At 37.4% G+C, this 13,264-nt stretch overlaps 1 protein-coding gene across 1 annotated transcript in view; it reads left to right on the top strand.

The window, feature by feature from the left end:
• Nucleotides 1–13,264, top strand: part of LOC107714885 (neurexin-2-like) — a 368,434-nt gene that overhangs the window by 170,536 nt on the left and 184,634 nt on the right. Inside the window, exons 8-10 of the mRNA XM_016520877.1 lie at nucleotides 2,545–2,928; nucleotides 7,257–7,460; nucleotides 11,288–11,314. Of these exons, the coding sequence (XP_016376363.1) occupies nucleotides 2,545–2,928; nucleotides 7,257–7,460; nucleotides 11,288–11,314 (615 nt within the window). The remainder of the gene's footprint in view (nucleotides 1–2,544; nucleotides 2,929–7,256; nucleotides 7,461–11,287; nucleotides 11,315–13,264) is intronic.

Here is a 13,264-nt window from a genome sequence, read left to right as displayed (position 1 = left end):
ATTTACAAAATATCTTCATGGAACATGATCTTTACTTAATATCCTAATGATTTTTGGCATAAAAGAAAAATGTATAATTTTGACCCATACAATGTATTGTTGTCTATTGCTACAAATATACCCCAGCGACTTAACACTGCTTTTGTCCTTCAGGGACACATATTATTATTATTTTTATTTTTTTATGATTAGTTTAACATAATACTAATACTAATACTAATTATTATTATTGTTACTACTGAAATGGTCTCTTTGATTATTTTCTCTGGATGTTTCAGCAACAGCAATTTTAGACATTTTGTTATGAGATTAAATGTCTATCATATGGCAGTTCTATTTGCAATTACAATATATGCCAAAATAATTACATTTTGGACCAAATCATGCAGCTCTACACTGTCAACAATTATTTAAAAAAAAATCAAAATAAAAACAAATAATATAAAATCAAAAATCAAAATAAAACACTTACAGAAACATTAAATATTTTATTTGTTTTCCTGCAAGTCATCAGTGTTAATTAGAGAAGTGTATAAATAGCCATCGTCCATAAATAAATAATAGTTACTGCTTTCGTTGTTTTTCACCCATCTAACCTTGTATTCTAATAAATAAGGTTTTGACACCAATGTTTTAGATACTAACATAATTTCATAATTCCCAATTCCAGTTTTAAAACCACAGTAACATCTACTGCCCTAATATAAAGTTCAGCCTATACCTATCAAGACAAGTAAACATTCAGTAATAAACTAAGAGCAAATACACAAATCACAAGCACTAGCACAAATAAATACAACAGAGCAAAGATACACATGAAATAACGAGTGCATTAATTCATTTGGCAGACGCTTGTCCGAAGCGACTCACATTGCATTGAATGTTTGTATGAGTTCTTGCATTCCCTGGGAATCGAACCCATTACCTCAGCGTCGCTAACGCCACACTCTATTGTTTGAGCTACAGAAATTTGAAGTTTGAGCTCGAACGGGTTTGGAATATGGCTGCTGTAGAGCATTCACTCCAGCACGTATCGCTGCTAAAGCGCGGCCAACGAGACGCTGTTAAACCCCATCGACGCTGCCAAAGGCTGCTCCATTTGCTGTGATGGGCTAATCGAGTGTAAGACTAGAGGAGGTGGGCGTGTGTCCTGTGGGGAAGAAAGTCCAGCAGTTCTGTAATTGCAGCTTAATAGACAATTAAGAGTAAGTCATAAATCTCTGCGATCTGCCGAGAGAGCAGCGCTCATGCCGAAATATCGCTCATGCACACTTCTTGATAAAAAACGATCAAGCGTAATCAGGCAGGCATCTAAAATGATTGGGTACCCACAGACTCAACTGTTAGATCTGTATAACAGTGTAAAGAGAAAAGCAGCTTTTGTTGCGGACCCCTCTCATGCTTTGCATTACTTCTTTCAGCATCAGGTTGTCAGTTCAGAACTCCTTTGGCCAGAAGGAAGGCTTATAGTAATGCAATTTATATTCTAAATAAGGCCAAGCAGTTTGTCAGGATCTTGTATCTTAGGTTTGTTGTTATTTATTCTAGAGGAGTTGTTGTGGATTAACTGTGGTTTGGTTGTCGCGTGAGCTTTTTTGTATTGTGTATATGTGAGCCTTTTACCTAAGACAAATTTCTATCAATAGCTATGTTTCCATCCAAAGATTCGAGTTAAATTTATGAATATCACATAAAATGTTTGCGAATAAAGCACCGTTTCCATCCAACGAGTCCAAGAGAACAAAATCGTCCCTTCCTGATAAACTTGCACTGTATATCACCAAGAAAACTAGGAGAAGCCACTGAATATAATAATTATGATGAATGACTTGCGTCTCAGAGCGAGCAGACGAAACACAATAAATGCCGCCATTGCTTTCAGAGGAGGACGTAACACTTTATCTGGATCATCCACTTTAGACATTCTACTAACAGTAAGTAACTTTGCAACTATGCGTCAACTAGCAGTCATTAGAGTATTAGTAGACTGTCTGCTTAATATCTGCTAACACTTTATTTTGATGGGTCCACAACATACTGACTATGAGAAACTTTGCAAGTATATGTCAACTTACTCTACTAACCCTAAACCTACCCTACTGAGAGTTAGTGGACATGTAGTTGCAAATTAATGAGAATTAGTTGACATGTAAGTTGACATGTAGTTACTTATAGTTAGTAGAATGTCTAAAGTGGACTATCGAAAGTAAGACAATTACACAGAAATACTTTGACGACAGACTTTACTCGGGTATTTCAGAACGACCATAACAACATATAGATGCAGTGAACAAGATCGGTCCGCTGCTAGTCAGGTTATCCCGTCTCATAGCGCAAACTCACATGACTTTTTCGATGCGCATTGCATGGAGGAATTTATTCAGTAAATGTGTTTCCATCGTAGTTTATCCTACTCAACTGGTTTCCATCCAGTGTTTTTTTATGCGATATTCCAAAGTGCACATACAAATAGGTGGATGGATGGAAACATAGCTACTGGTTGATAGATGATAAAGTTTTTTGACTCTTGAATCTTCTGGCCAGGCTCCATCTCCGTCAACAGCCGCTCCATTCCCTTCAGCTCTAACGAGGGCAGTGAGATCCTGGACCTGGACAGTGACATGTATCTGGGTGGTTTACCGGAGAGCGGTCAGGGCCTGATCCTGCCGCCCGAGGTCTGGACCGCGCTGCTCAACTACGGCTACGTGGGCTGCGTCCGCGACCTGTTCATAGACGGCAAGAGTCGAGACGTGCGGCGTCTGGCGGAGATCCAGAGCGTGCCGGGCGTCAGCAGCTTCTGCACGCGCGAGCTCCAGAAGAGGTGCAGCAGCGCCCCCTGCGCCAACGGAGGACAGTGCAAGGAGGGCTGGAACCGCTACATCTGCGACTGCACCGGCACCGGATTCCTGGGAGGCAACTGTGAGATCGGTGGGTAAAACCAGAGAACACAGCTACTAATGAAACAAACAGTGCTTGATGTTTCCAGCTAGATATAACTGCAGTACTCAGGCACAGAAACTGAATAAAGTAATCAAAAGTAAAACAACACTGCGGAGCCTGCACTGTATTAAATATAAATGTATTCTTCACCCAAAAATGAAAATGTGCTGAAAATGTGCTCACCCTCAGTCCATCCGAGATCAGGATGAGTTTGTTTCTTCATCAGGTTTGTAGAAATGTAGCACTGCATCAGTGTCTCAGCAATGGATGCTCTGCAGTGAATGGGTGCCGTCAGAATGAGAGTCCAAACAGCTGATAAAAACATCACAATAATCCACGAGTAATCCACAGCACTCCAGTCCATCAGTTAACATCTGGAGAAGACAAAAACTGAAACAAATCCAGCATTAAGACGCTTTTAACTAAAATACATTGAGTCCATAATCCATAATAAGTCTTCCTCCAGTGAAAAAGTGTTCTGGTCTTAATCAGGAGAGAAATCTGCACAGATCAAGCAGCGTTTAAACAGCTCTTAACAAATATTAAAACCGTCTTAATGCTGGATTAGTTTCAGCTTTTGTCTTCTCCAGATGTTAACTGATGGACTGGAGTGCTGTGGATTACTTGTGGATTATTGTGATGTTTTTATCAGCTGTTTGGACTCTCATTCTGACGGCTGCTCTCTCGGTAGATTTATGACATTTCTCCAAATCTGTTCCAATGAACAAACTCATCTACATTTTTATTTTGATGTTAACAATTTACATACACTTAAGACGTAACCGACCATGTTACTCGCCAAGACGCGCATTTTGACAATTATGTGTTTATATGTGGATTCAAGTGCAAGAAGAAGCGAAAGAGAACTCAGTTCAGCATTCACGCGAGGTTTGAATGAGGCGGCTTTACGTGTGTGTGAGCATGTATGGAGTTATGTATGGAGTTCTGTCTTCTTGCAATTAAATGGTTCATAAATGTTTCAACTGGCAAGACTTAAAAGACATGCAGCACATTCGGTCAGCTGTCCAGATCTGACAGGATAATATGTAAATCTTGTGTTATATTGCATTGAAGTCGCATTCTGTAGCTTCTTTCAGTGGTTATATTTAGCACTAGCTTGAGCCCATCCGTGACGCTTTTATCAGGCGCACACAGAGCTGCGAAACACCGCCGTTCGCGCTTCATTTCTTTGCGTTCGGCTGGCTGTGGCATCCTGATTCATGCTGGCGGGAAAGAGCCGATGTCACGAGCCGGGAGAAGCACTGGAGCAGCGATGCTCACCACAACCATCTGTGCCGCCTTTAACGACACCAGCTGCTCCGTCTCAGGCCCACGCCTCTAACAGCAGCATTGCAGCTCTGAATCCACAGATTGTCTGAGTGTTTCGCTGACATTGAGCTCAAGGGCCTTCAACGCAGAATATTTCCTCTCTCCGTGGTTTTGATTCATAGTGTTCGCTGTCAGAGCTCGAGCAGGTGGGTAATTAGGGCTGATTTGGATTCGGCTGCATTTGCCGACTGTTTAAAAGAAGCCCGTTTGTTTTATTAAACATATTTATTTCCAACAGCCAGATGTTGTGCTGTGAAGTAAAGCTGTTTTATTTACCGTGTGTCATGTTGCTGATCTCTGAAGGCCGGTTAGAAGCGGCTGCAGAGCAGTGCTTTACTGCCACCAAGCGTCACTGGACAGAATTACACTAAAGATCAGATGTGCTCAGTGTGTGTTTGTACTGTAGGAAGGTCCTCATTATTTGTCAGACGTGTCAATGGTTGGCAAATTGACACCATTTGATGCCTTTCAACATACTGATCATGAAACTGTATTCTGCGGTAATAATACATATTTAGGTAACACTCTATAATAACGTTCAGTTGTAAGTCATTTATAAGTTCATCATCATCTAATGATTTATAACTTAACCTACAAAACATAGATACAAATATTATCATATCACTTACTAATCATTTATGAACACATAGTCATGTTTTGTAAATGATTAGTTCATCATTAACTTATAAGTGACTTACAACTGAACGTTATTATAAAGTGTTACCAATATTTATATATTGTTTATAATAGGTATATTTATAATTACTTACAAATTTGTATATATAATGTTATATAAATTGAATGTGATTACATTTATGTGATTAGTAAACATAGTGTAGAAACACACACATACACACACATCTCAAAAATCCAGTTAGTGGAAACCTTTTTGACATTAGCTGCCCTACTTATTCGTTTGTTTGTTTATAATTGTTGTGCTGTATGAAGGCTAAAGTGATGTAGATGTGTGAATCATTATCTCTGTGAAGCACCACCTGTTTCAAAGACCTTAGAGAACCAAAATCCAGGGTTTATCATGTGATTATGGTGTTTTTATATCATGTGTTTATCACGTGTTTCTGTTGTTTGTTACTGTGTGTTTATATCATGTGTTTATGGTGTGATGTGTGTGTTTGTCATGTGTTTATTGTCTGTGTTTATATCATGTGTTTATGGTGTGTGTTTGTTGTGTTTATCATGTGTTTATCACGTTTATAGTTTCTATTGTTTGTTAAAGTGTGTGTATAACGTGTTTATGGTGTGTGTTTGTCATGTGTTTATTGTCTTTATATCATGTGTTTATCACGTGTTTCTATTGTTTGTTACTGTGTGTTTATATCATGTGTTTATGGTGTGATGTGTGTGTTTATCACATTTATTGTTTCTATTGTTTGTTAAAGTGTGTTTATATCATGTGTTTATGGTGTGATGTGTGTGTTTGTCATGTGTTTATTGTCTGTGTTTATATCATGTGTTTATGGTGTGTTTGTTGTGTTTATCATGTGTTTATCACGTTTATTGTTTCTATTGTTTGTTAAAGTGTGTGTATAACGTGTTTATGGTGTGATGTTGTGTTTATCATGTTTATTGTTTCTATTGTTTGTTACTGTGTGTTTATATCATGTGTTTATGGTGTAATGTGTGTGTTTGTCATGTGTTTATATCATGTGTTTATGGTGTGTTTATCATGTGTTTATCACGTTTATAGTTTCTATTGTTTGTTAAAGTGTGTGTATAACGTGTTTATGGTGTGATTGTGTGTTTGTCATGTGTTTATTGTCTGTGTTTATCATGTGTTTATGGTGTGATGTGTGTGTTTGTCATGTGTTTATTGTCTGTGTTTATCATGTGTTTATGGTGTGATGTGTGTGTTTGTCATGTGTTTATTGTCTGTGTTTATCATGTGTTTATGGTGTGATGTGTGTGTTTGTCATGTGTTTATTGTCTGTGTTTATCATGTGTTTATGGTGTGATGTGTGTGTTTGTCATGTGTTTATTGTCTGTGTTTATCATGTGTTTATGGTGTGATGTGTGTGTTTGTCATGTGTTTATTGTCTGTGTTTATCATGTGTTTATGGTGTGATGTGTGTGTTTGTCATGTGTTTATTGTCTGTGTTTATCATGTGTTTATGGTGTGATGTGTGTGTTTGTCATGTGTTTATTGTCTGTGTTTATCATGTGTTTATGGTGTGATGTGTGTGTTTGTCATGTGTTTATTGTCTGTGTTTATCATGTGTTTATGGTGTGATGTGTGTGTTTGTCATGTGTTTATTGTCTGTGTTTATCATGTGTTTATGGTGTGATGTGTGTGTTTGTCATGTGTTTATTGTCTGTGTTTATCATGTGTTTATGGTGTGATGTGTGTGTTTGTCATGTGTTTATTGTCTGTGTTTATCATGTGTTTATGGTGTGATGTGTGTGTTTGTCATGTGTTTATTGTCTGTGTTTATCATGTGTTTATGGTGTGATGTGTGTGTTTGTCATGTGTTTATTGTCTGTGTTTATCATGTGTTTATGGTGTGATGTGTGTGTTTGTCATGTGTTTATTGTCTGTGTTTATCATGTGTTTATGGTGTGATGTGTGTGTTTGTCATGTGTTTATTGTCTGTGTTTATATCATGTGTTTATCATGTGGTTATGGTGGGTTTGTTGTTTGTTTACGGTGTTTTGATGTGTGTGTTTATCATGTGTATAGTTCCTATTGTGTGTTTATGGTGTGTTTATATGGTGTGTGTTTACGGTGTGTGTGTTTGCGCTGTGTTTACGCGTGAGTGTGTGTGTGTGTGTGTGTGTGTGGGTTGTATATTATGTGTGTGTGTGTGTGTGTGTGTGTGTGTGTGTGTTAGTTTACTTTGTGAGTGTGTGTGCATTTGTGGTTATATATGTAAGTGTGTGTCTGTTTACTGTGTGTGTGTGTGTGTTTGCGCTGTGTTTACGGTGTGTGTGTGTGTTTGCGCTGTGTTTACTGTGTGTGTGTGTGTGTGCAGAGGCGACGGTTCTGAGCTATGATGGCAGCATGTATCTGAAGATCATCATGCCCAGCACGCTGCACACGGAGGCGGAGGATGTGGCGCTGCGCTTCATGTCCCAGCGGGCGTACGGGCTGCTCGTGGCCACCACCTCCAAAGAGTCGGCCGACACGCTGCGGCTGGAGCTGGACGGAGGACGGGTCAAACTCACTGTCAACCTCGGTAACTACCCGTCTGTCTCTGTCTGACCTCTCCTCCCCTGAACCATCTCAAGATCTCGCCCAGTGTTTGTCCTCCGCCAGCCACCCGGCCTGTAAACCACACCGTCCTCCAGCAGAGGGCAGAACAACCCTTTCATTTGTAGCCAGATCTCTGTTATTAGTGACTGAAATCTGATTCCATCTGAGTCTCAGTGTAATCAGTGTTTTCTTAGTAACAAATCATCACAAGACACATTTACTAGAAGAATTGTGCAAGATATTTATAAAATGTATAAAAGTTAAATTTATTGGTAACACTTTACTTAAAGCCTTTATGTATAATGCATTTTAAAGGGTTATTAAAGGCTATAATGCATTATAATTATTCATAATGTGCGTTGTAATACATATTGTCATAAATAATTATAACCAAATTTAAAATGCATATTGTAAGAATTAATTGATATGTGTTATAATGTATTAACTGTGGTTACAATTATTAATGAGATTGTACAATGCATTATAAGGTGCATTACAAGGCATAATTAATGCATTAAAACTACTTTTATAATGCATTACACATAAAGGCTTTAAGTATAGTGTTACCAACTTATTTTATTTCTCATTTTAGTTTGACTATATAAATAAAAATTATATAGACATAATAAAAACTAATAAAAAATGACTAGAATTACTTAACTTACTTAAACATGTAAAATATAAACAAATATTTTAGCTCACTATATGTGTGTTTTGGTCACATCAAATTAATTCATATTTATATTTAAGCCAGTTAAACTGCAGAGCAGTGTAAAACTAAAGCATGTCACTGTAAAGCCTTCATGTTCAAACCAGCGACGCGTTCAGGGTTTGATCTTCTGCTGCTGCTGCAGTGAGCGTGTCTGCTTTGAAGGGTGTTTTTCTGTGAATCCAGACTCTGATTCCTGCAGAGTTTAGTGTAGTTCTGGTCTGGTCCGGGTCTGGTTCTGGCGGAGAGGCAAACACAGGGCAGCGGTGCATCCTGGGAAAGGACGTGGTGGGAGAGAAAGCCTCTCGGGAAGACCTCCATCCATCTGTCTCTCTCTCTGTCAGTCACCTGGAGCTTTCCAGAGGAACCTCGAGTCCCTTCAATGTGGTGTCTGTCTGCGGCCTGAGCGAACAGCCAGAGACCGGCTCACACTCTCCAGCTCTGCTAATGCACCGCCACTCACATAATCAGGCCTAATAAGAGTTGATTGATGCGTTCGAGTCGCATGAAAAATTCCCATCCATCTGGATCACACAGTTTTATCAGCAGCAAACTAATAAACATATGCATAACTGTCAGTCATACAGAAATAAACCAGATCTTTGTACTCAAAAAATCATGGCATAGTTTATTATTTACTATTTTTGTCTGTTTAATTTCATTTAAATAATCATATTTTTAGATGCATTTATTGAAATTGCTCAGAATCAGCATAAATTGTTGTAAACAAAGAATATTCAGGTTATTTTAAGTGTATGAGCATGGTACGAATATGGCTAATGTTATTTTAGTATCACTTGAATCAGTATTTGTATACTTTCTATGTTAATTTTAGTTTTAGTTCAAGTTTAGTAACATTGTTGTGTTTTTTTGTCATTTTTGGTCTACGTACTTTTTGTTTTAGTTATTTTAGTAAATGGAGTTAAATTAAGATTTTTTGAGAAACTAACTGAAATAAAAGTTTTATTTCAGTGATTGTTTATTTATTTCTAGTAACAAAAATATTTTTATAGTTTTAATTTTTAAAGTTTAGTTTGAGTTTTAGTGAACTATAATAACCCTGATATGTATAATACATAAATGTTGCTAGATAAACAAATAAAATAATTTTTTTGTATTTTTGAGACATTATTATTATTAAAATTTAAATTATAATGAACTATAATAACCTTGCTGTGGAACAAATAGTATTCAGTTAATGTATGAGATTGAAACAAATTGGATTTATTGATTATAAATACATATATAATAGTGTATTGTGTGTAATATATAATTGTTACTGTGTTTAAAACACATTCAGTTTATTAGCACTCTTACAGAAATCTGACCCGTTTCATTTCTGTACGATGTATCAGTTTATGTTTAAACTGTGTGTCCAAACAGTAGGATGTTGTTCATATGCATTTCAAAAGCATAAATCTGAGATTGACTGCAGGCGTGTTTCTTGATCCGGCAGAGAAGCGTCAGGTCTGAAGTGAGTGTGTTTAGAGTCTAGACGGTCTCTGGCTGTTTGTGATCACTATTCTGTAGCGGTTGACACATTGAGACGCTCCTCAGCCTGAGCCGCAGATGCAGCACACACACACACACTCCTCAGTGTAAATCTCAGCGCTGTGTTCAGTGTCACACAGTAGATGTGTTTCTGGCTGAGGAGTGCAGTGAAACCCCTTCCCACAATTCACAGCGGCAGGTCCAGACCGCAGCGCTTCACGCTCATCTTCCTCACTCATGTTTATGGAGAAACAGCACAGCAGTTAACTGTACTTCATCACTCTTATTTCCTGACTGCTGACCAAATACATCATTTACTGAGCAATAAGCGATTGAACTCTGAGCAGCAGGAGATGCAGCGATCAGTTGATAACACTTTACAATGAGGTTCCATTAGTTAACATGAACTAACAGTGACACATACTTCTGAAGCACTTATTAATCCCAGTTAATGTTGATTTAACATTTACTAATAGATTATTAAAAACAAAAGTTGTATTTGTTTAATGTCATTTACCTCTTAAGCCTGAAATATCACATAATAGTCTAAAAAAGTGAAAGTTTATTAAACATTTAAAGAAATATTCAAAGAAAATAGGCTTTTATTGTGCTTTTATGGCTCATATAATCTGATATAGTGAGAATAGGAAAACAGCTCAATTTTATGACTCAAAAATATATTATATTAAAATAATTTATATGATGAAATTCTGATGCTTGTACACTCTTAAAAATAAAGATTCTTAATTTAAGAACTGTTCACTGAAAGGTTCTTTGTGGAGCCAAAAATTGTTCTTCTATGGCATCACTGCAAAAACACCTTTTTGGAGCCTTTATTTTTAAGAGTGTGATGTAAATCAGTGAGATCTTTATAACAGCGCAGCAGATTCTGACACAAAATGTGAAGATGTGAGATGTTCTGGAGGCTTGTGAAGATCATTCCTCCGCTGAGGAACAGTGAAAGTAAAGCTTCTGGAAACAAACGCTCCTCAAAAGATCCTGAGGATCAGATTTGAGACTCTAAAACATGATTGATGGAGAATCAAGTAAAGCTGAGCTGCTTCAGTCCAGTAAGTGTTCATCTGGAGATATTACTGACGTTATTCTGATGCTTACTTGATAAAAATCAGTCAAGATCTGACACGAGAAGTGTTTCTACAATTACACTAAAAGAGCTTTTACTGGATAAAACACTCTAAACTCTCAATCAGAGACAGAAGACATGCAGGAGATTGAGTATGAAACAGCAGAGTTTGATCATGTTGATCATTTAGAAGAAGTTTCCACACTAAATCTGATTCAGTAGATGTATATAACTGAGCTAAAGTGAGCTTTGTTAACTGATGGGTGGTTATTGTAAAGTGTTGGTCAGTATTGCACAGTCTCAGTCAGACGGTCTGATCCGGCTCGGACCGGTCTAGACGAGCGGAGCGCCTGCGGTTACTAACACGCGTGTGAAGGGAGCGGGTGCCGCTGACTCAAGCGTGTCCCCGGATGGTGGCCCTGATCTTCAGATGTCTGCAGAATCAACTTTGAAGGATGTGAAATGTTTTCTCTCTCTCTCTCTTTCCTTTAATTTGATCTCACCATCTCACTCTCTCTCCCACCAGACTGTATCAGGATAGACTGTAACCTCAGTAAGTGCTGCAACTTATTTATTAGCACTCACTCACACACACACACACACACACTCACACACACACACACACACACACACACACATCCCGACGTGAATCGCTTATAACTGCAGGATGGATTTGATGTTCTAATCCGTTTCAGAATGAGACTTTGATCTACATTCATCTCAGTCTCACAATAAAATCAACATGACAAAGCTTGTCATCTTCCCTCCTGGAAATTAATTTTATTTTGTCCCTCCAAATCATTTCTCATTTAATATTGAGTCACGCTTTGTGTTGTCAGTTTACAGCAAGACCAGTGACAGGAAAATGGGTTTAATTAATTAATTAATATGTATAAAAGTATTATTATTGTTATTATTGCTATTATTAGTTTTGTTGTTTATTATTATTTAGCATTATTATTATTATTATTATTATTATTATTATTATTATTATTATTTAGTGTTATTTATTATTATTATTATTATTATTATTATTATTTCTTGTTCATTGTTTATTTGTATTATTTTGCATTATTTATTATTTATCAATGTTTATTATTATTTGTATATTGTATTATTATTATTATTATTATTATTATTATTTATTGTTTAGTGTTATTTAGCATTATTTATTATGTATCAATATTTTATTATACTGTTTTTGTCTGTTTTAGTCTATATTTGGATGGTATTATAAACTCACTGCACAATGCTTTTGATTTTCAGGATAATGTGCAGCACTTCGTTAACGGCTGAGAGTCCAAGCACTCCGTGAATCACAGTAATTAACCGTGAGCCGCACTTCACATGTGATCGTGTGTCTGCCGTGTGAAACCGTCGCACTGATGTGGCGTGTGCTGTCCTGAGCTCGCTTCCGCTAGTCTCCCGTTCGCTTCGAATCGGCCTGATCTGTGCGTGACCCCCGGCGCCGCTGCGATTTAGCCACAGCCAATTACCCAGAATGCCCTGTCAGGCCGCTGGAGCGGCGTGTGATTGGAGGCGACGGTGGCTCTCGTCTCGCTCTACAGGTGTATATGCAGGGCTATTTGTGATATCCGCTCACATCCAAACACAAGCTATCAAATACAATCATGCAAAGCCCAACGTGAACGACAGATTAAATCACAAACTCAAAGCTCAGAGAGACTCCCAGAGTTTTTGTTTTGCGTCCCCTCTAGCTTCTATTAAGTTCTTATCATGAATAATGGAAACGGTATGAAAACAAGAGTCATAAATATGCAGCGGGTCACAATAAGCCTGCCATTCTCAAGACGGCACTTTCTCAACGAGTTTCTCAACGAGTTCACATTAAAATTACTCTGAACAGAAAATTTATGTAATTTCATACAAGAGCTTTCTAACCCTTTACCCATCAGCAGAGTTTAACTAATGACCTTGAGTCAGTGATCTCGCTAAATTACACACTCTCTCTGTGTGTTGAGCTTTAATGTGCTTTATTGGCAGCTGTACAAAGGAAACAGAGTAATGACGGAGAAGAGCTCAGTGTTTCTCTGAATCATCAGAAGGAACATTAGTAAGTACACTAAAGCTCAGTCGGGGATCTGAAATTAGATCAGGCTGGATCATGGCTGTGGAAGTGTGTTAGAACGCTGCATGACAAAACGTTATATCTGTTATTTTAGTATTACTTATATACTATTTTATACAATAGTTCTTTCTGGTCCTAGAATCTGATTGTCTGATAAGAATATGATATTAGAGTGATAATAAAACTCCAACTGCTTCACTGTTTGTATCACTCCGCTTACTGTATTTCTCACAGCGAGTGTCATGACAGACGCCCAAATCCACTATAATTTAAAAAATAAAATACTGTTTTTGTGTCATGGAATGTAGTTTTAATAGTTTTTTTTTGGCGAGAATGAAGTTCAACTACATTTGAAGTAGACTTCAAATATGCAGCTTGTTAATAAAGATAATGTCTATTTGAAAATTAGCTTCG

The sequence above is a fragment of the Sinocyclocheilus rhinocerous genome, unplaced genomic scaffold, assembly GCF_001515625.1.
Source record: "Sinocyclocheilus rhinocerous isolate Xijiao unplaced genomic scaffold, SAMN03320098_v1.1 scaffold1892, whole genome shotgun sequence".
Classification (NCBI taxonomy): domain Eukaryota; kingdom Metazoa; phylum Chordata; class Actinopteri; order Cypriniformes; family Cyprinidae; genus Sinocyclocheilus; species Sinocyclocheilus rhinocerous.
The sequence above is the reverse complement of the archived record's forward strand: the minus strand, read 5'-3'. Positions and strand labels throughout refer to the sequence as shown.